General features: G+C 42.2%; 1 protein-coding gene across 4 annotated transcripts in view; it reads left to right on the top strand.

The window, feature by feature from the left end:
- Window positions 1–24094, top strand: part of LOC308243090 (mediator of RNA polymerase II transcription subunit 18) — a 102926-nt gene that overhangs the window by 23254 nt on the left and 55578 nt on the right. For 2 of the 4 annotated variants that reach the window (XM_080658220.1, XM_080658222.1), the window contains exons 1-2: window positions 9799–9897; window positions 23516–23569. In XM_080658220.1, the coding sequence (XP_080514346.1) occupies window positions 23554–23569 (16 nt within the window). In that variant the 5' untranslated portion in view covers window positions 9799–9897; window positions 23516–23553. Of the gene's footprint in view, window positions 1–9798; window positions 9898–23515; window positions 23570–24094 lie in introns of those variants that run through there. The other 2 variants (XM_080658223.1, XM_080658219.1) reach the window with 2 other exon arrangements.

The following is a 24094-nucleotide window of genomic DNA, read 5'->3' on the forward strand; positions in this document are numbered from 1 at the left end:
ACTGTAACCTACTGGTTCATGGGCTGACCCTCAATCACTGAGCAACACCAGTGGGCCCAAAGCATCTTAACAGAATGTTCATGTAATCTTTTGAGTGGCAAACTGAGGTATAAACAGAATTATGATTTATCCAAATGTAGCTCAGCTAGGGTGTTGTCTAAATGGAGGTTCCAAAAGAAAATGAAAAATTTGAGTAACCTACTATTTTTAGCAAGCCAAACTCTCTCCAGTATATTACAAACTCTGTAAACCCTGGCGAATGTGGTTCAGGTGGTTAGGCATTGTCCTGTGCACCAATAGGTCACTGATTCGATTCCTGGTCAGGGCACATACCCAGGTTGCGGGTTCGAGTATGGGAAGCAATCGATTGATGTTCTCTCTCACACGGAGGCAACCGATAGTGCCCTCACTCATGGAATTGAACCAGTGACCTCTTGGTGCACGGAACAACTGAGCCACACCAGCCAGGGCATTTATTGTGTTGTTTTGTACAGGGCATTCTCTGTACTTGTTTGTTGTGGTTATAAAACAATTAGTAAAAAAAAAAGATAGGAGCAAATTTTTGTGATCTTGAGTTAAGCAAAGATTTCTTAGATACAACATGATTCACAAGAGAAAAAAAGACAAATTGAACTTAATAAAAATTTTAAAACTCTGCTCTGTGAAAGATGCTACGACAAACCACAGACCGGGAGAAAACATCTGCAAATCACATCCTATATAATAAAAGGCTAATATGCAAATCAATCAAACAGTGGAACAACCGGTAGCTATGATGCACACTGACCACTGGGGGCAGACACTCAATGCAGGAGCTGCCTCCGATGGTCAGTGCGCTCCCACAGGGGGAGCGCTGCTCAGCCAGAAGCCGGGCTCACAGCTGGCAAGCGCAACAGCGGTGGCAGGAGCCTCTCTTGCCTCTGCGGCAGCGCTAAGGATGTCCGATTAATGGCTTAGGCCCACGGAGTTAGTTGGACATCCCCTGAGGGCTCCCAGACTGCGAGAGGGCACAGGCAGGGCTGAGGGACCCCCCTTGCCCAGTGCATGAATTTTGTGCACCGGGCCTCTAGTATCTAATAAAGGTCTCATACCTAGAATAAAAAAATAATTCTCACAACTCATTAATAATAAGAAAACAACCCTGTAAATGAATGGGCACAAGACTAATACAGATACTTCACTAAAGAAGACATATAGATGGCAAATCAGCACATGAAAAGAGGCTGAATATCTTTAGTTATTAAGGAAATGTTGGCTTTGTGGAGGTACCACTACATACATATTGGAATGGCTAAAAACAATAATTCTTTCAAAATATGACAATATCAAATGCTGATAAGCACATAGAGCAACTAGAGCTTTCATTCTTGCTATGAAAATTCTAAATGGTGTAGCCATTTTGGAAAAGAGTTTGGGTTTTTAAATATACAATTACATGTACATTTACCATACAACTCAGCAATTCCACTCCTAAGTGTTTACCTAAGAGAAATAAAAGCGTATGTTTATACAAAAACCTGTACACAAATGTTTATAGTAGCTTCATTCACAGTTAACAAAAACTATAAACAATCCCAATGTCCTAAACTAGTGAATGAAGAAACAAATTATGATACATCCATACAACGAAATACTACTCAGCAATAAAAAGGAACAAACTACTGATAAATGCAACCTGGATGAATTTCACATGCATTATTCTAAGTGAAAGTAGTAAGTAAGACTCAAAAAGCTATACTTTTTTATTCCATTTGTATGACTTTCTGGAAAAAAACAAACTACAGGAACAGAAAACAGATCAGTGGATGCCATAGTTGGGGGAGAGGTTGACTATAAAAGATAGCATGAGAGAGTATTTGGAGTAAATGGGTAATTTAAATTATAATGGTGGTAGTTACACAAGTGTATGCATTTGACTCATAGAACTGGACACCAAAAAGAATGAAATTCACTGTGTGTAAAAAAAAAACAACTGTTTAAAAACAAAAACCCAGCCCTGACCGGTTTGGCTCAGTGGATAGAGCGTCGGCCTGCAGACTGAAAGGTCCCAGGTTCAATTCCAGTCAAGGCATGTACCTGGGTTGCAGGCACATCCCCAGTAGGGGGTGTGCAGGAGGCAGCTGATCGATGTTTCTCTCTCATCGATGTTTCTAACTCTCTATCCCTCTCCCTTCCTCTCTGTAACAAATCAATAAAATATATATTAAAAAAAATAAAAAATAAATAAAAACAAAAACAAAAACCCTATATTCCCCCTCCACCACCACTACTACTATTGTGAAAGCCACTGATTTCAGGTTGGCATAACAGATGTGGTTGATATAAATACATTACCATTTTTCTTTATTTAAAAGAAAGGGAGCATATTTGTACATTGCTCTGCTCCATGCTTTCTTTTAAATAGAGAACTATTTCAATCATATAGAAAAATAGACATTTTTATAACAAACACCTAAGCACCTTTCACCAATGTTATCAAATCTTCACATTTTGGACCTAACCGGTTTGGCTCAGTGGATAGAGCGTCGGCCTGCGGACTGAAAGCTCCCAGGTTCCATTCCGGTCAAGGGCATGTACATTGGTTGTGGGCACATCCCCAGTAGGAGGTGTGCAGGAGGTAGCTGATTGATGTTTCTCTCTCATCGATGTTTCTAACTCTCTATCCCTCTCCCTTCCTCTGTAAATAATCAATAAAAAATATATTTGAAAAAATCTTCACATTTTGCCTTATTTTCTTACAATTTTTTTGAAGAAATAAAATATCAGAGATATGTTTTAAGCAAAAATGTATCCCTCCTTTCACCCGTTCCTTTTCCTCTCTCCTCAGAATTGCATTGTCCTGTGTATGGATGATGCTCGCTTCGGCAGCACATATACTAAAATTAGAAGGATACAGAGATGATTACCATGGCCCCTGCGCAAGGATGACATGCAAATTCATGAAGCGTTCCATATTTAAAAAAAAAACAAAAAACTATGCATGTATGAATCCTTAAATAGTATATAGTGCCGTCTGTCATATTTTAAAATTTTATAGACATGGTATACAGATACAGAGATTAGCATGGCCCCTGTGCTAGGATGACACACAAATTCGTGAAGTGTTTCATATTAAAAAACAAAACAGAAAAAACACACAAAAAACTATGTATGTATGAATCCTTAAATAGTATACAGTGTTGTCTGTCATATTTAAAAATGTTATATACATGGTATCAAGCTGTACTAGTATATAACCTTTTGCAGCTTTTTTTACCATTTTGTTTTATCCATGAGGATACCTGTTGCTTTGGTTTATTCACTTTAACTGTTTTGTGGTATTTTATATTATGAACTAGAGGCCTGGTGCACGAAATTCTGCATGGGGGGGGCCCTTAACCTGGCCTGCACCCTCTCACAATCCGGGACCGCTGCGGGATTGGGCCTAAACCAGCAGTCGGACATCCCTCTCGCAATTCGGGACCGTTGGCTCCTAACTACTCATCTGACTGCCTGCCTGACCGCCCCTAACCGCCCGCCTGCCTGCCTGATCGCCCCTAACTGCTTGCCTGCCTGATTGCCCCTAACACCTCTGCCTTGGCCCCCGCATCCGGGACCCAGGCTTTCCTCCTCCGGCCGGGACCCGAGCTTCCCTCCCTCTGGTCGGCCCCAGGCACCCGGGACCCTGGGTGATGCCACCCAAGCCTCAGCTTTGTTAGGAAGGATGTCAGGAATGACACCCGGAAGATGTCCGGTCTATCCAGTTTAATTAGCATATTACCCTTTTTTTTAAAAAAAAATAAATCTTTATTCAGATTATTACAATTATTTCTCCTTTTTCCCCCCATAGCTCCCCTCCACCCAGTTCCCACCCCACCTTCTGCCCTTACCTCCCCCCCACTGTCCTCATCCATAGGTGTATGATTTTTGTCCAGTCTCTTCATGAACCCCCCATACCCCTTTCCCCCTGAGAATTATCAGTCCACTCCCTTTCTATGCCCCTGATTCTATTATATTCACCAGATTATTCTGTTCCTCAGGTTTTTAATTCACTTGATTTTTAGGTTCACTTGTTGATAGATATGTATTTGTTGTTCATAATTTTTCTCTTTACTTTTTTCTTCTTCCTCTTCTTTAAGAATACCTTTCAGCACTTCATATAATACTGGTTTGGTGGTGATGAACTCCTTCAGCTTTTTCTTATCTGTGAAGCTCTTTATCTGCCCTTCAATTCTGAATGATAGCTTTGCTGGGTAGAGTAATCTTGGTTGTAGGTTCTTGCTATTCATCACATTGAAAATTTCTTGCCACTCCCTTCTGGCCTGCATAGTTTCTTTTTTTTTTTTTTGTTTTTTGTTTTTTGTTTTTTGTTTTTTTATTTTTTATTTTTATTTTTTTTTTTATTTTTTATTTTTATTTTTTATTTTTTTTTAAATAAATCTTTATTCAGATTATTACAATTATTTCTCCTTTTTTCCCCCCATAGCTCCCCTCCACCCCTTTCCCACCCCACCTTCTGCCCTTACCTCCCCCCCACTGTCCTCATCCATAGGTGTATGATTTTTGTCCATTCTCTTCATGAACCCCCCTTACCCCTTTCCCCATGAGAATTATCAGTCCACTCCCTTTCTATGCCCCTGATTCTATTATATTCACCAGATTATTCTGTTCCTCAGGTTTTTAATTCACTTGATTTTTAGGTTCGCTTGTTGATAGATATGTATTTGTTGTTCATAATTTTTCTCTTTACTTTTTTCTTCTTCCTCTTCTTTAAGAATACCTTTCAGCATTTCATATAATACTGGTTTGGTGGTGATGAACTCCTTCAGCTTTTTCTTATCTGTGAAGCTCTTTATCTGCCCTTCAATTCTGAATGATAGCTTTGCTGGGTAGAGTAATCTTGGTTGTAGGTTCTTGCTATTCATCACATTGAAAATTTCTTGCCACTCCCGTCTGGCCTGCATAGTTTCTGTTGAGAAGTCAGCTAACAGTCGTATGGGTGCTCCCTTGTAGGTAACTAACTGTTTTTCTCTTGCTGCTTTTAATATTCTCTCTTTGTCTTTTGCTCTTGACATTTTAATTATGATGTGTCTTGGTGTGGTCCTCTTTGGATTCCTTTTGTTTGGGGTTCTGTGCACTTCCTGGACTTGTAAGTCTATTTCTTTCACCAGGTGGGGGAAGTTTTCGGTCATTATTTCTTCAAATAGGTTTTCAGTATCTTGCTCTCTCTCTTCTTCTGGCACCCCCATAATTCTGATGTTGGTATGCTTGAAGTTGTCCCAGAGACTTCTTACATTATCTTCAACTTTTTGGATTTTTTTTTTGCTTTTTGCTTTTTCGGTTGAGTTTTTTTTGCTTCTTTGTATTTCAATTCTTTGACTTGATTTTTGTGTTCCTCTTGTCTGTTTTTGGGTCTCTGTATAATATTTTTTATTTCAGTCAGTGTATGTTTACTTTCTAGTTGGTCCTTTTTCATATCTTCAAAGGTCTCGTTATATTTATCGGCCTTTTCTAGGATATTCTTAAAAAGCCTTATAACTGTAGTTTTGAATTCTATATCCAGTCATTTGTTTTCCTCCATTTCTTTCGTTTGTGATCTGATTCTTTTGACGCCGCATTTTCACTGCTTCCCTGAGTTGGTAAGGTAGATTTGTGTGCTAGGTTTCCTATATGGCCCAGTGGGTCTGCCTCCCCAGTTAACCTGAGGTGGACACTCTTGGTGCACCCCTTTGTGGACTGTGTGTACAGCCTTGTTGTAATTAAGTCTTTATTGTTGTTGGTATCACTGGGAAGAATTGACCTCCAGGCCAGTTGGCTGTAAGGATCAGCTGTGTCTATGCTGGGAGAAGTTCGGTGCTGGAGACAGCCTTATAGGATTAGACTTGCCAAATTGCAATAGCCTCTGTGCTCAGCTTGGATGGGGTGGAGTCTCAGTCTTGGCTTCCCGTCAGCCTTGCCCTTGCGCGCATGTGCGCGCCTTCAGACCTCTGCCTTCCCGGCTCCCGAGTCTCCGCCCGAGAGTCCAGACTCCCCCCACAAGAGCGTGGGTCCCCAGGGGCTCGCCTGGAACTGGGGTTCACTGCAGTCAGAACTGGGGCTCAGTGCAGTCAGGAGCCTCTGACTCCCATCCACTAGGGAAAGCCTGTGGCAACCTCCGCAGCCTTTGTGCGCACTGGCACGTGCACGCCTTCAGACTTCTGCCTTTCCCAGCTCGAGTCTCCACCCGAGAGTCCAGACTCCCCCTGTATGAGCCTGGGTCCACTGGGTTTCGCCCGGAACTGGGGTTCAGTGCAGTCAGAACTGGGGTTCAGTGCGGTCGGGGGCTTCCTTCCCCCTTCCGCCAGAGAAAGTCAGCCAGGCTCTCAGCCACCCTTCCTCTCTGCGCGCACAAAGACCCTTTGCCGTACCTCCAATTCTCTGTGAGCTTTTCTCTTTCCTTCTAGTTGTAGAATTTTCACTCAGCCAGCTTTCCTGTGGTTCTGGATGGTGTCCGTTCTGTCTTTTAGTTGTAGTTTTGAAATTGTTGCGTGAGGCAGCAGTTTAGGTGCTTACCTATGCCGCCATCTTGGTTTCTCCAGCATATTACCCTTTTATTACTATAGGTATATCACAGTTGATTTGCCCACTCTTCAGTAGATTGTCTCTATTATTATTATTTTTAAAATTATTTTATTTTTTATCTGTTTGTTTTTCAACATCATTTTTTTTAATCCTCACCCGAGGGTATTTTCCTTTGATTTTTAGAAAGAGTGGAAGAGAGAGGGAAAGACAGAGAGAAATATCAATGTGAGAGAAACATCAATTGGTTGCCTCCTGCACTCACTCTGGAGCCTGCAACCGAGGTATGTGCCCTTGACTGGAATGGAACTGGGACCCTTCAGTCCGCAGGCCAACGCTCTATACACTGAGCCAAACTGGCTAGGGCTCTCTTATTATTATTATCTGCAAATAGTGCTACAATGAATATCCTTATTCCTGTAGCCGTGTCTATGTTCATTGTTGAAAACTTGGAAGCTTAAACAAAAAAAGATGAAAACTAGTATTACCCGTCATAACAGTCAGTTATTATTATTATTATTTTTTTTTTTTAAATATATTTTATTGATTTTTTTACAGAGAGGAAGGGAGAGGGATAGAGAGCCAGAAACATCGATGAGAGAGAGACATCGATCAGCTGCCTCCTGCACACCTCCCACTGGAGATGTGCCCGCAACCAAGGTACATGCCCCCAACCGGAATCGAACCCAGGACCCTTCAGTCCGCAGGCCGACGCTCTATCCACTGAGCCAAACCGGTTTCGGCCAGTCAGTTATTATTTACTGAGCATTTAACATGTATCAGGTATAGTGTTGGCCACTTTATGAGCATTAACTTTATTTAATTCTCACACCAACCTATATATTAGGTACTGTTATGTTTGCTATTGTACAAGGAGAAAACTGAATCCTAACGGGTTTAAATAACTTAGCCAAGGGTACACAGATAGGAAGTGGCAGAACAGGTTTGTTGCCAAAGCCTCAGCTCTTTACATTATGCTCCAACAGTGCCCATAAGCCCTAAATCCAGAAATAATAATGATTAGAAATAGTCTTTACTGTTTTGTTTTGTTTTAAATATACTTTTATTGATTTCAGAGAGGAAGGACGAGGGAGAGAGAGATAGAAACATCCATGATGAGAGAGAATCATGGATTGGCTGCCTCCTGCAAGTCCCCCACTGGAGATCGAGCCCCCAACCAGGGCATGTGCCCTTGACTGGAATCGAACCTGGGACCTTTCAGTTCGCAGGCCGACGCTCTATCCACAGAGCCAAACCGGCTAGGGCAAGAAATAGTCTTTACTGTTAATTGGCTGCCCAGAAGATAAGAGAGGCCTGGTCCAGGCCACTTCCCATTCAGTAAGTTATATTGAGTTCTGGCTGGTTTGGCTCAGTGGATAGAGCGTCGGCCTGCGGACTGAAGGGTCCCAGGTTCAATTTTGGTCAAAGGCAGGTATCTTGGTTGCGGGCACATCCCCAGTAGGGGGTGTGCAGGAGGCAGCTGATCGATGTTTCTCTCTCATCAATGTTTCTAACTCTCTATTCCTCTCACTTCCTCTCTGTAAAAAATCAATAAAATATATTTAAAAAAATAAGTTATATTGGGAGTATAATATACATGCAGAAAAGTATAGATAAGTATACAAAAGTATTTATATCCCAACTGATAAGTTTCCACAAACTGAGTATTTCCATGTGAATGAAAAAGGGGCTCTGTAATAAATCTGAGAGTAACCTCACAGGATGATATGATCATAAATTCCCAACTGGGCAGGTCATGAAGGGTAGTCACCCTCAAGCCTATCACTTCCCTAGTAAAAGGTTATCTTTGCATCCAGCAAGTCCTGGCCATTGTTTTTGCGCATCAAGGTTAACGCACTTTTGAAATGCCTCTTTTTCAGACTCCTGGGAAGCATAACCACCTTCAAGAGAGCACACAGACCCTGGCCACATAGATCAGCTGGTTAGAGCATCTTCCTGATAACCCAACATTTCAGGTTTGATTTCTGGTCAGGGCACATAGAAGAAGCAAGCAATGAATGCGTAAATAAGTGGAACAACTAATCGATGTCTTTTTCTCTCCTTTCCTCTCTTTGTCTAGAATCAATTGTGTATCCCCAAATCAGCAAGCTGGACAAGATGCCTTAATGAGCCAATTAGTTAGAAGTCATCTTTATTGCTCGCAGGTTCAGAGCAGATTACCTCTGTCAAATTCTGAACACCCAAAGGAGTTCAGAATTTAGGTCCTTGTGTAAGTTATTTTTACAGACAATTTGTAACCTTGAGTACATATCATATCTAACACACACCTGTAACCTTGAGTACATATATTTATACAGACACTTGGCATGGGAGTATTATCAGTATCAGCGTATCAGCCCTTTACGTTAGATGGCTAGCTTGCAAGGTCAGACAGTTAGGTTTATCTTTTCTATTATTTAAGCTAAAAAAAAAACAAAGTTATTTTTCAGAATAAGAGACTATCTAAAAATAAGAGTTGACCTACAGAATGAGAGACTGTCTAAGAATAACAGGGTAGTTCAAACAGCAGTTTCAAACAGCAGTTTTCCAAAGGAGGGACCACCATGCTTCACAATAAATGAAAGAAAAAAAAAAAAGAGAGGGAGCACACAACCTTGTTAACTACCCCTAATCCAGTAACAGAGGTTTCCCTACCTTGCTTTCTCCTGGAGCCTGAAACTAGTGAGTTTTGGAGAGAGATGTTGGTGACTTTCTCCAAGTGATGGTAGTGGAGAAAATGGAAAGGAACTGAGATATTTGCAATGTAGAATAACTGGATTTAACGGGCTGAAGGCATTAAGAATGAGTTTCTTCCTTATGTACAAAACTGAGGGAACTTGCTTCTAAATTTTTTGCACTTCAAATTGGCCGTGAATAGTTTTGTGTGTTTTTTCCTTTTGGGGAGATTATACTTGAAATTGGGCCGCACAGTTTTAAAACAGAACACTTACATCAGCTGCCACCTTAGGCACTGCCTGGAGTTCAGTATAGTGAACTCTGCCCTTCCAGGTCCATAGACCTTTGTCCCCCTCAATACCAGGAAAAGTGCCCAAATTCTTTTCCACGCAGGGCTCCAGTGGACGGCGCATGCCCAAAGAGGCCGTGTGGGGCGACCGCCCGGAGAGCAAACAGCGATAAGTTTCCGCCATTTTGTCGGCTCCAACAGAGCTGGCCGGGACTGGAGACTACAAGTTCCGTGAGCCCCCGCGGCAACACTTCCTACCCCTCACTGTCCGGCCTGCTCCCTCTTTCCCCCCTCCCGGGGGCCGAAGGCTCTGGCTGCCGCTGGCGGCCGGTGGGCCAAGTAGGATTTCCGGGGGAAACTACTGTGGAGGCTGAGGAGGCGGCGGCGCGATCCCGGTGAGTTCAACCGAGCTAGGAAAAGTGAGCGGGAAGTGCCCGGGGTCCGGCTGCGGCCGCTTCTTAGGCTAGGGTCGCGTTCTTGGTTCCGCCAGGGGATCGCAGCCCGGGGGAGGGAAATGGCTCGGGCCGCGGTCGCCGCGGGCGGCGGACGGCACGGGCTGGGGCCGCCGCCTCCTCCTGCGCCCTCCCACAACGGTCCGGCGGGGACTTTTCCGCCTGCTGCGCGTCCCGCGCTGGCTCTCCCTCTCCGCCCCAGGCGACTTGGCGGGGCCCTTTTGTCTGGGGTGCTTTCCGTCCCTTTGTGCCTGTGCCTGGAGTTGCCTCCTCGGGGGAGCCCCCGGGACCAGTCCCTGACTGGGACCTGTCCCTGGGGATCCGGTTACGGTAACCGGATCGGGTCAAAGTCCATTTTCAGAACCGCCCCGCTTCAGACCCCTGCGTCCCGGCTGGCGGAGCGGAAGCTCGGGAACCAGGCAGAGGCAGACGGAGTTTCTGTTGAAAACTCGGGGTATTGTCTAGCTCTTAAACGTCAGCCCCGGGCGACTTAGGGCTCGGATCTCCGGCATATTTTTGGTAGAGGAATTGTCCTTTGGAAAACAAATGAGCCCCACTCCCGGGGAAACTGGGAAAGGTTAGAATTTGCTGCGATGTCTGTTTGGGGCGCCGCTGTGATCGGAGAACCAAAGAACCAATGCGGATGGGCTCAATGGTAGTACACCTCCCGAAACTCGGAGGAGAGAAAGTGATTTATAGCAGCGAGCAGCCTTTTCATTCATCGCTTGCAGAAAGAGACTACAGTACTTCAGCCTCCCAGATCCTCGCCCCCGACATCTTTTCTTATTTATTCTGCTTAAAATGACGAAAGAAAACGTCCATTAATAGAAGGGTCTGCTTTATAGAGAAAACGAACTTAGTGGCTTCTAGAAAGCAAATAATAATAATAAAAATAAAATAAAATAAAAAGACTTTCACCAAGTAAAAGGAATGAAGTCAGTTTGCTAGAATAGAGGTACTACTACAGTTCTTACTGCAACGCGTGAGTCTTGTGGATTTGACCAAACTTTGTTAGATAATGGTAACTATGTATGTCCCGTTGGAAGACTGAATTGCAGGTATTCAGCTTAAGATAACGCTTTATAACGCAGATATTCCGTTTGAAAAAGGTTTAGTATTTCAAGTCTCTGAAATGAGGACAATCCGGACTGCTTTACACGAATCAGGGAAGGTTATTGAAGTTATCTAGGTTAAATTCCCACCTTAGCCATGTAGGCAAACAAAGCCCTTTGTACTTTATTATTTACATATCTCATAGTAAAAGCTCATAATGGAAGTGATTTATTCTGAGAATCTCAGATTGTGTTAGTAATATTGTATAGGGGTAGAGGTCTTTTGTTGTTGTGAATCCTCACCAGAGGATATTTTTCCATTGATTTTTAGGGAGAGTAGAAGATAGGGAAAGTCAGAAAGAAGCATGGGTGTGAAACACATCAATTGGTTGCCTCCTACGCACGCCGGGACCAGGGCGGGGGAGGAGCCTGCAACCAAGATGCGTGCCCTTGATTGGAATGGAACAGGGAACCTATGGTCTGCAGGCCCACGCGCTATCTACTGAGCCAAACCGGCTAGGGCAGGGATAGAGGTCTTTAATACAGTTGTTCTTCAATTTTTAATCTAGCAATGAATGGGACTGGTTGTATTTTCCTGGCTATACTTTGAAGAAGCATCCACAGAATTGTTCTAATAGTTTAAAAACTATCTAAGGAACAGCTGTTACCTATTTCTTCAAACATGCCAGTTCTGTTATTTTTTTAAAACAGCTTATATATTATTATTACTATTTTATTGATTGATTTTTGAGAGAAAGAGGAAGGGGGAGAGGAGAAAGAGAAACATTGATTTATTGTTCCACTTATTTATGCATTCATTGGTTGATTCTTGTATGTGCTCTGACCAGGATTGAACCAGCAACCTTGGCTTATGGGGAGGACACTCTAACCAATTGAGCTACCTGGGTAGGGACTCATATACATTGTGTGATTTCATTTTCACTATAATTCCGTGAGGTGGTGGTTCTCTCATGTTATGGCTGACTAATGTTAAATCTGCAGCCTCTAAAATGTTCTGTGACTTGCCCAAGGTCACAGAGTTCACTAGGTAGGAAATAGAGTAAACCATACTTTAAGCCCAGTGCTCTTTCCATTATCTCACACCTATTGCAGTTACACATCATGCCACCACCAACACCTTGTGATTTACTGACATTTAAATATTGATGAAAATATTTTCCAATCAGAGCAAACTGATTTTTAAGGAACTGTAGTTTCTAGAATTATAAACAATGTCATACTGAAAGTTGGTGCCATTACTTTGTCTTATGGTATGCTAGATTACTTTGTACCAAGACAGAATGGCAATTTTATGGATCCCTAGGGGTGGGAAAGGGTGGTCAGTTCTTAGGCTGAGGTTTTCACTAATTATTACTAAAAGATTTATTTACTAAAAGGTTTTGACTAATCTTTGCTTATAGGTTTATGAGAAATATGTTGGAGAACAAATTATATAAAGCAGCTGGAACTAACATTGAAGAAATAACTGAAATTCAGATACTTTTCTAGCCAAAGAGTCAACAATCAAGAAAATGTTACCTTTTGTTTTTGCTTTTAGTAAAAATTTTAATCAGTTTCAAACCTGCAGTTTAAGTCTTAGATTTATGTCAGAACATGCCATGAATGTGACATCAGAAATAGAAACCTACTTCACCTCCCTTACTTAAATTCTTTTTAGGTAAAGTACATAACATGCCAATGAACTTGAGTCAGTAAAATTAGTCTAGCCTTTCTAACTAGTAGAAGCCTGTTTCAAATCTCTTACTATGCCATCCTAATGGAAGGAATTTTAAAAATTTTTGTATTGATTTTAGAGAAAGGAAGGGAGAGAGAGAGAGAAAGAGAAACATCGATTTATTACTCCACTTATTTATGCATTCCTTGGTTGATTCTCTTTAGTTTGCATTGCCTTAGGAGTTGTATCCGTGAAGATTCTGCTTTGGCATGTGTCTGAGATTTTGCTGCCTGTGGATTCCTCTAATATTTTTATGGTTTCCCTTCTTACGTTTAAGTCCTTTATCCATTTTGAGTTTATTTTTGTATATGGTGTAAGTTGGTGATCTAGTTTCATTTTTTTGCATGTATCTGTCCAATTTTCCCAACACCATTTATTGAAGAGACTGTCTCGACTCCATTGTATGTTCTTGCCTCCTTTGTCAAATATTAATTGAGCATAATGGTTTGGGTCGATTTCTGGGTTCTCTATTCTATTCCATTGGTCTATATGTCTGTTCTTGTGCCAGTACCAGGCAGTTTTGAGAACAGTGGCTTTGTAATACAGCTTGCTATCTGGTAATACTTTGTTCTTCTTTCTCAGGATTGCTGCAGCTATTTGGGGTCTTTTTTTATTCCAGATGAATTTTTGGAGAGTTCGTTCTAGGTCTGTGAAGTATGCCGTTGATATTTTAATGGGGAGTGCATTGAATCTATAGATTGCTTTGGGTAATATGGACATTGGTTGATTCTTGTATGTGCCCTGACCGGGGATTGAACCGGCAACCTCAGCACATTGGAACAATGCTCTAACCAATTGAGCTACCCAGCCAGGGCTGGAAGGAACTTTTTCCTTTGTGTTTTTTGCTGTTGGTCTTCTTCATTTTCAAAGCAACTTATTCATTCAGTATTTAGAACACAGTAGGCTTTCTGAAATATTTCTAAATACTATTGTAGACCAACCCTGTGGATAGAGCATTGAAAACAAGAGAAGTCTTTTCCCTTTGGGAGCTTATAGACTGATTAAGGGTGGGGTGAAAAACAGAGGAGTCAGACAGTAAGTAAGGACTTAATAAATAAAATCTGTCTTATTTATTGTGCAACTTCAAGGGGTAAGTAACATCTTTGAACTTGATTTTTCTCATCTTTAACATGGGGATAATGATTCCTGCTGTACCTAGCTTATGGAATTGTTTCCAGAAGCGAGTAGGGTTGTATTATACCCTTCAAATTCCTGTAGTAAGTTACTGTTACTGCTCTTAGAAAAGGAAAAGGAGCCTTGAGAGAAGGTTGGTCTAAGAGAGTCTGGTGTCCCATCATAGACCGCTCTGTGACTGTTAGTCATAGCTGTTTGACTTTTTTAGGGAAGAGATGGTTGAAACTATACAGCTTTCAGATTCAAGCTTGGTTTTCAATTTAACTTCTTTTTTTTTTTTTAAATATATATTTTTAATTGATATTTTACAGAGAGGAAGGGAGAGGGATAGAGAGCCAGAAACATCGATGAGAGAGAAACATCGATCAGCTGCCTCCCGCACACCCCCCACTGGGGATGTGCCCGCAACCAAGGTACATGCCCTTGACCGGAATCGAACCTGGGACCCTTCAGTCTGCAGGCCGACGCTCTATCCACTAAGCCAAACCGGTCAGGGCAAACCCGGGACCTTTTAGTTCGAAGGCCGATGCTCTATCCACTGAGCCAAACCGGCCAGGGCTCAATTTAACTTCTTTATTGTATAAGCACCAGGTGTTTATTTTGACAATTTGAAAATTCTGACATATTTACTCAATATATAATACATTTACTACCTTTGGAGTCTGAAGACCTGGGACATTCCTAGCTGTGAATGTCCAAGTCAACTAACCTCTTTATACTTTAGTTTCTTCATTTGTAAAATAGGGATAATAATTTCTTCAGAGGTATCAGATGAGATAATGGATGTAAGAGGTCTTTGTAAACTGTTTAATAAGTATGAGAAAAGTTATTCTCTGGCAAAGGAAAAGGGGGTCGTACTGTGATCAGTGCTGCACGAGAGGGAGGGAGAGAGGGAGCACTAGTTTAAAGTGCATCCTTGGACTCTGGAGTACTGTATGGTAAGGAAATCTCTCAGGGTGTGTGAACTGTCAGTGCACTGAGTTTAGAAATTCATTTTGTAGTATATGATGTTGCTAGATGTTTTTTCAGGTATACATTTGAAAGAGAATCTAATCTTGGATAAAATCTATGCCTTAAAAACATTCCATTGTTAAAGATTTTCTACATTTATTCTCTCAAATGTGTACTTGTCAGCTAAATTTCCAGGAGTATTTTTTAGAAAGATGTCAACTGTATTTTGTTTAAAGGGGAATAACAATTTTATGATTGTCTGAAAGGACAGTGTATTACTTGGTTTATTTTCTCTATGGATAGCTAATTCTAATAGAACTCATTTAATCTGTTACATAGGACTCCCTAGCCAGACTTTACCCTGCACATTCCATCTAGTTCCGTGGTTGGCAAACTGCGGCTCGTGAGCCACATGCGGCTCTTTGGCCCCTTGAGTGTGACTCTTACACAAAATACCACGGCCTGGGCGAGTCTATTTTGAAGAAGTGGCGTTAGAAGAAGTTTAAGTTTAAAAAATTTGGCTCGCAAAAGCAATTTCAATTGTTGTACTGTTGATACTTGGCTCTGTTGACTAATGAGTTTGCTGACCACTGATCTAGTTGATAACCAGTGTACTTGATTTTCCCTACCCAGCTGCTTACTCTTTCCTTTGACTTTGCTTGGCAACACGGTGTCAAAAATGGGTATAAAGGCCCTGGCCAGTGTGGCTCCGTTAGTTGAGCGTCATCCCATGCACCAAGAGGTCACCGGTTGGACTCCCTGTCAGGGCACATGCCTGGGTTGCGGGTTGCTGGCTGGATCCCCAGTAAGGGGCCTGCAGGAAGCAGCTGATCGATGTTTATCATTGATGTTTTTCCTCCTCCCCCTCCCCCTCCCCCTCCCCTCCCCTTTCTCCCTCTCCCTCTCCCATCCTCCTTCTCTAAAAATCAATAAAAACATTTTTAAAAATTGGTATAAAGGATTAATTATTCATCTATACCTTGAATTATCCCAAAGTACTTTGTCTATATATCTACAGGCAGTTTTTCGTATGTAGTTTATCTCTTCATACTCCCTACTAAACAGTACCCGTATATGCAAATAAACTGAGTTAAAGATTCCTATGTTGTTGGTTTCAATTTATTTAGCCATTACAAATGGTTAATAGTTATTACAAATAATGACACATATAGGTCTTTTTATTGTAATGTGTTGTTTTTCTTTTTTTTTTTTTTAATATATTTTATTGATTTTTTACAGAGAGGAAGGGAGAGGGATAGAGAGTTAGAAACATCGATGAGAGAGAAACATCGATCAGCTGCCTCCTGCACACCCCCCACTGGGGACGTGCCCGCAACCAAGGTACATGCCCTTGACCGGAATCGAACCTGGGACCCTTCAGTCTGCAGGCCAACGCTCTATCCACTGAGCCAAACCGGTTTCGGCTGTTGTTTTTCTTTTAATATGAAATTAACAGGTATGAACATTTATATATTGCTTTATTGGTATTACCAAATTGTTTGCCAACATCAGTCCTCTAATATTCAGTGCTACTAACAATTTACAGTTCTTTTTTTTTTTTTTAAATATATTTTATTGATTTATTACAGAGAGGAAGGGAGAGGGATAGAGAGTTAGAAACATCAATGAGAGAGAAACATCGATCAGCTGCCTCCTGCACACCCACCACTGGGGATGTGCCCGCAACCAAGGTACATGCCCTTGACTGGAATCGAACCTGGGACCCTTCAGTCCGCAGGCCGATGCTCTATCCACTGAGCCAAACCGGTCAGGGCCAATTTACAGTTCTTGTTTATTCACAACCAACTTTACTAATAATGGATTTTAATATTTTAAAATAAATATATTTCCAGTTTAATAGTTATAAATATTAGATAATATCCCACATGCCAAGCATTCAAAATGGGGTTTGCACTGGCATACCCTCCTTGGAGCACACCCATCGAATCTCCTATTTAAGTGAATTTTCTTCCTCCTAAACTCTAAGGGTCCCCACGATACTTGCAACCAGAAGAACAATGAGTAGCAGCAGCTCGTCCTGGGCTAACCTCCTGAATCTGCCTCCAAGGCCCCCTTTTCTCTGAATTCCCAGTAAGCTAACAGCTCACTTCTTGCCCACATTGTTTCTAGAGAGCCAAAGTAGGCTCAGGCTCTCTCCAGTTGCTTTTTCTATCCTAGGCCCTTCCTTGTTTCATTGTCCCCAGCTTTAATAAAAGTACTCTCAAAAATTTTTTAAAATTGGGGTGTGCAAATTTCCACCTATATCTCTTTCAGTTATATACTCAGGGCCCTGGGAAATGACCACCAGAAGGGTCCACAGACCCAGTGGGCCCATCATGAGCTGGATCTTGGGCCAGGACTCAATTTATTTCCTGGTCCTCTTAAGTCCAAGATGACACTTTCAGACTCCAGATGTCAGTGTCAACCTGTCCTCAAAACAGTTTCCGGTTACCTGAATGAATGGCCATAAGGAGGGCCAACTACATTATTTGTGTGCCCAGTACTCCTGGATTGAGAATGAGTAAGAGAAATTGCCCACTAAAAGTACGATGGTTCTCCCAAGCCCAGGCAAGGAGAGGATGGCCAGGTGGGGCCAGAGGGTGTGGTCAAGAGGCCCCTCCTGGGAAAACAGGAGATAGATCCTGTGTGTGAGCTTTAAGCCCCCAGCACGTTTCATTTTCCTCATCAGGCTTCACTTACAGAACACAAATTTATAGCTAAAATTATTAAGAATTTTAAGACAGCAACTGCAGAGTATTAAGCTGCAAGTGCAGGAGCATATTAGGTCTTAGAGCCATAGATTTCTTAGGGAATTATTACACTTGCTTTGGTATTAACTGGTTCCTTTCTTCTGGGTACCTGGACTCCTTCAGTCAGAGGGTTCAGGATCTGAAATTGGTTCAGGTCCAGAAACTGGGCATAGGGGTCTGATTTTTTATTGGGGTGACTGCCCTCAGCATCTTGATCTATCCTTGGTTCGTTTTGGTGTTACTGCAGATGAAAAAGGGGCACTGTAATAAATCTAACAGAAAGTAACCTCATAGGGTGATCTGATCATAAATTCCTAACTGGTCATGTCAGAGTGGGTAGTTATGCACCAGGCCTGTAACTTCTTTAGTAAAAGGTTTAAGCAAGCCATGTGGGTTTTGTTGTTGTTATTGTTTAAATATATATAATTTTAGACAAGGGAGAGGGGAGAGAGAGATAGAAACATCAATGATGAGAGAGAATCATTGATTGGCCGTGTCCTGCACGCCCCACAGTGGGGATCAAACTCGTAACCCGGGCATGTGCCCTGACTGGGAATCGAACTGTGACCTCCTGGTTCATAGGTCGATGCTCAGCCACTGAGCAACACCGGCTGGGCAAGCCTGTTTATTCTTGTGCATATAGATTAGCACACCTTTGAAATGCCAGAAGTAATTCTCTTTTCCAGACTCCTGAAAGAGAGCACAGAATCTTAACTATCCTGTGATCCAATCCCTGCCTTGCTTTCTCCCACTTTTATGTAATCTTCCTTACATTCCCTTCTTAGTTCCAAATGCATAAAAGAAACAGCAAACTGTCATTCTCTGAAACATTTGAGATCTTGCTTCCTTGCCATTGCCATTCGTTGTAGCTCAAATAAACTCATAAAATTTTCTACAGGTTTGGACGTTCTTTTTAAATTTTTTTTTTATTAATATATTTTATTGATTTTTTTACAGAGAGGAAGGGAGAGGGATAGAGAGTTAGAAACATCGATGAGAGAGAAACATCCATCAGCCACCTCCTGCACACCCCCTACTGGGGATGTGCCCACAACCAAGGTACATGCCCTTGACCGGAATCGAACCTGGGACCCTTCAGTCCACAGGCTGACGCTCTATCCACTGAGCCAAACCAGTTTTGGCTTAAATTTTTATTTATTGATTTTAAAGAGAGGAAGGGAAAGAAATGTCAATTTGTTTCATTTATTTATACACTCATTGTTTTTTGTTTTGTTAAAATATATTTTTATTGATTTCAGAGAAGAAGGGAAAGGGAGAGAGAGATCGAAACATCAATGCTGAGAGAGAATCATTGATTGGTTGCCTCCTGCACATCCCCTACTAAGGATCGAGCTGGCAACCCAGGCATGTACCCTTGACCGGAATCTAACTTGGGACCCTTTAGTCCGCAGGGCGATGCTCTATCCACTGAGCCAAACTGTCTAAGGCTATACACTCATTGTTTGATTCTTGTATGTGCCCTGACTGGAGTTTGAATCCACAATCTTGGCGTGTCAGGAGGAGACTAACCAACTGAGCTACCTGGCCAGGGCCAGGTTTGGATGTTCTTATGTCGATACTAGAGGCCCAGTGCATGAAATTCATGCACGAGTAGGGTCCCTAGTGGCTGCCAGCTGCCGGCCGGGGCATCCCTTCCCTGGCTGCTGGCTGCTGGCCTGGGCCTCCCTTCATTCTGCACCGCCCCCTGGTGGTCAGCGCACGTCTTAGCGAGCAATCGAATTCCCGGTTGGTCGAACTCGTGAGGGGACACTGCATATTAGGCTTTTATATATATAGACTAGAGGCCCGGTGCATGAAATTTGTGCACTGGGGGGGAAGGTGTGGGATCAGGCCTAAACCGGCAGTCGGACATCCCTCTCACAATCGAGGACAGCTGGCTCCTAACCACTCACCTGTCTGCCTGCCTGATCGCCCCCTAACCACTTTTGCCTGCCAGCCTGATCATCCCCTAACCACTCCCCTGCTGGCCTGATCGACACCTAACTGCTCCCCTGCAGGCCTGATCACTCCCAGCTGCCCTCCCCTGCAGGCCTGGCCCCCCCCCCCCCCAACTGCCCTCCCCTGCAGGCCTGGTTGCCCCCAACTGCCCTCACCTGAAGGTCTGGTCCCCCCCAGCTGCTCTCCCCTGCAGGCCTGGGTCCCCCCAACTGTCCTCCCCTGCAGGCCTGGTCCCCCCCAACTGCCCTCCCCTGCAGGCCTGGTCCCTCCCAACTGCCCTCCCCTGCTGACCATCTTGTGGTGGCCATCTTGTGTCCACATGGGGCAGCCATCTTTGACCACATGGGGCAGCCATCTTGTGTGTTGGAGTGATGGTCAATCTGTATATTACTCTTATTAGATAGGATAGAGGCCTGGTGCATGGGTGGGGGCCAGCTGGTTTTCCCTGAAGGGTGTCCCGGATCAGGGTGGGGGTTTCCTTAGGGCGTGGGGCAGCCTGGGCAAGGGGCCTGTGGTGGTTTGCAGGCTGGCCACGCCCCCTGGCGACCCAAGCGGAGACCCTGGTATCTGGGATTTATTTATCTTCTATAATTGAAACTTTGTAGCCTTGAGCGGAGCCAAGCCTCCTGCTTGCTCTGTGGCCGCAGCCATTTTTGTTGGGATTTATTTATCTTCTATAATTGAAACTTTGTATCCTTGAGCAGAAGCCAAGGCAGGCCAGGGTGTGCAGGAAGATTGTCTTCCTTCATTGCCAGGGAAACCCAAGCCTCCTGCTCACTCTGTGGCCGCAGCCATCTTGGTTGAATTAATTTGCATACTCGCTCCTGATTGGCTGGTGGGTGTGGCTTGTGGGTGTAGCAGAATGATGGTTAATTTGCATATTACTCTTTTATTGGATAGGATTGTGTCCATCCAGCTTCCAACAGTTAACTACCACAGGCTGGTCTCCTTTGTTTCGGGGTCTTGTCATCCATCACCTTTCTTGTCAGTGAGGTTAGTTGTGTAACAACCTCTCCTATGGAGGAGAACAGCTATTAACTTTTTTTTTTATATACAATTTTTTTTATTAAGGTATTATATGTGTACATATCTTACCATTGCCCCCCCATCCCACTCCCATTCACCCCCCAATGTTTTGCACCTGTTGGTTACTCTTATATGCATGCATATAAGTCCTTCAGTTGATCTCTTATTTACCCCACCTCTCCCTAACCTTCCCACTGTAATTTGACAGTCTGTTTGATGCTTTACTGCCTCTGTATCTATCTTTTTGTTCATCAGTTTATAATGTTTTTCATTATCCCCAAATGAGTGAGATCATGTGGTATTTTTCTTTCATTGACTGGCTTATTTCACTTAGCATAATGTTCTCTAATTCCATCCAGGTGCCTACAAATGGTAATAATTCCTTCTTTTTTATTGCAGCATAGTATTCCATTGTGTAGATGTACCATAGTTTTCTGATCCAGTCATCTGCTGACGGGCACCTAGGCTGTTTCCAAATCTTAGCTATTGTAAATTGTGCTGCTACGAACATAGGGGTGCATATATCCTTTCTGATTGGTGTTTCTAGTTTCTTAGGATATATTCCTAGGAGTGGGATTACTGGGTCAAATGGGAGTTCCATTTTCAGTTTTTTGAGGAAACTCCATACTGTTCTCCACAGTGGCTGCACCAGTCTGCATTCCCACCAGCAGTGCACGAGGGTTCCTTTTTCTCCGCATCCTCGCCAACACTTGTTGTTTGTTGATTTGTTGATGATAGCCATTCTGACAGGTGTGAGATGGTATTGCATTGTCGTTTTGATTTGCATCTCTCGGATAATTAGTGACTTTGAGCATGTTTTCATGTGTCTCTTGGCCTTCCTTCTGTCTTCTTTCGAAAAGATTCTATTTAGGTCCGTTGCCCATTTTTTTATTGGACCATATATCTTCCTTTTATTAAGTTGTATAAGCTGTCTGTAGATGTTGGAGATTAAACCTTTATCAGTGATAACATTTGCAAATATGTTCTCCCATACAGTGGGGTTTCTTGTTGTTTTGTTGATGGTTTCTTTTGCTGTGCAACAGCTTTTTATTTTGATGTAGTCCCATTTGTTTATTTTCTCTTTGGCTTCCTTTGCCCTAGGGGCAGTATCAGTGAAGAAGTTCTTTTAGCATATGTCTGAGATTTTTCTGCCTGTGGATTCCTCTAGTATTTTTATGGTTTCCCGTCTTATATTTAAGTCCTGTATCCATTTTGAGTTTATTTTTGTGTATGGTGTAAGTTGGTGATCTAGTTTCATTTTTTTGCATGTATCTGTCCAATTTTCCCAACACCATTTATTGAAGAGACTGTCTTGACTGCATTGTATGCCGCAGTGGGTATCATAGCAACCAGTCATTCTGGTCATTACAAACACTGGCTTTTTATATATATAGATCTTCTGATCCTCATGTTCATATACACTCAGAATTCGGTCACATTTGTACTCCCCTGGTACATGCTGGCTAAGTCTCTCGCGTAACTCTCTGATGTTATAGTTCTGACCTTATCAGACACAGTACTGCCCTACTGTAAATTAAAGGCCTATGAGCCAGGGGGCATGGAGGTGGCAGATCCTTAGGGGGCGCTATTTTATTGAACAGGTGGGGGAGTCCTATGCATTATCTTCAAGTGAGGAGAGAGCGCTAGCTCTTATAGGGCCACTTTTGTAGTCAGAAGGGGTTAAGGAGTATTTGGGTATTTGAGATTTTGGAGGGGTTTCAACTCTTGTCTCCATCTTGTGGATTAGAGTCCCTTTTTCCTAATCAGGGTCCTGATGTTGACATAGCATACGTCCCTGGTTGAGAGTTAACTTTCTTTGCAGCTGGGCTATTCTGATGAGCCTGGTCTTCAGTTTTTTCTGTCCTCCTGCTGCCACAGAAAAAAGCCTCTTTGTATGTTTACCTGGGAGGTCCTGTGGCTTTCATTTTTGACTTTCACTTGACTGTTAATCACTCTTAGCTTTTTGTTATCTTTTTCTAGAGCTTCAATTGAATTTAATAATAGCTATTCAATTTCATTGTCATAGTTACTGTTTCCTCTGACTTTGCACGTGCCTGATACATCTAGTCAACTAGAGTATTCCCTTCCACAGATAGACAACACTGTTCATCACTGGAGAAAGTGTAAGAATTAGACCAGCACCTTGTGCCATGGATTATCTGTGTTACACCCACCACCAGTGATGGAGTCCTCATTGCCATCTAGTCTGTGAGCAATTCAACTCCAAAACCACATCATATTTCCAATTTTCTCAGATCACATATGGCACCAACTATTAATAGGTACTTGTTCTCTGAAAAAACACTCTGAATTGGAGTTTAGAATTCGGACTGTTTATTAGGGAATTCCCTTGGGATCCAAACCATGAAAGAGATAGGAAGCAAGATTGGCAGATTTGATCCTTCTCTTAATTAAGGGTGAAGGAGGTTGGATATCTATACTTAGTTACATTTCTTTCAAAACATTTTTTTGCTTTATTTTCATATTTGATCATTCTAAACTTATAACTTACTAAACCATCCTTCTATATCTAAAATAACTTCTACTTTCTTTAGGCAAACCAATTCCTTCCTTCTAAGATAGTCTCATATCCTTTCTCAGGTGTTTATGTGAGTTTGGGAGATGTTTTTTTGTTTTTTGTAACATAAAATTTTGGTTTTTACACTCTAGTAAATTCAAGATGGGGTTTGGAAAGGAAACTTATTTGAAAAAACTGAGAATGATATATTGTAAAATGAAAATTACCCTTCAAGTTTATGATATTTTTATATTATGAATCTATATTTCAACCCCTTGAAAATAAATCCCAGTTGGCAATGTTCTCAGTAAGTTGTACATTTCTATGATGTTCCAGTTTTAAATTATAATCACTGATACTGAACTGCGTTTATTTTTTTAAAAAGCATGATGGATTTTATGTTTTAAATATATTATTTACTATTTTCTCTTTTTAGAAACTATACCCTACCTCCCTAAACTGGTTAATAGTGGCATGGAAGATCCATTGGGTGAGTATCATCTATATTTTTAAAAAAATTATCTTTATTGTTGTGAGTATTATAGATGTCTCCCCTTTTTTTCTCCCCATTGACACCCTCAACCCTGCCCCCACCCCCTCTCCCCAGGTCTTCACCACACTATTATCTGTGTCCATGGGTTATGCATATACAGTATATGCCTATAAGTTCCCCGGTTAATTTCTCCCCATCCACCCCCACCTTCCCTCTGAGGTTCATCAGTCTGTTCCATGCTTCTATGTCTCTGGATCTATTTTGTTCATTAGTTAATTTTATTCATTAGATTCCACAGATGAGTACGATCATGTGATACTTGTCTTTCTCTGACTGACTTATTTCACTTAACATAATATTCCCCAAGTCCCTCCATGCTGTCTCAGAGGGTAAGAGATCCTTCTTTTTTACAGCTGCATAGTATTCCATGGTATAAATGTTCCGCATCTTTTTTATCGACTCATCTATTGATGGGCACTAGGGCTGTTTCTAGATCTTAGCTATTGTAAATTGTGCTGCTAT

Source organism: Plecotus auritus (assembly GCF_963455305.1).
Source record: "Plecotus auritus genome assembly, chromosome: 2".
NCBI lineage: Eukaryota > Metazoa > Chordata > Mammalia > Chiroptera > Vespertilionidae > Plecotus > Plecotus auritus.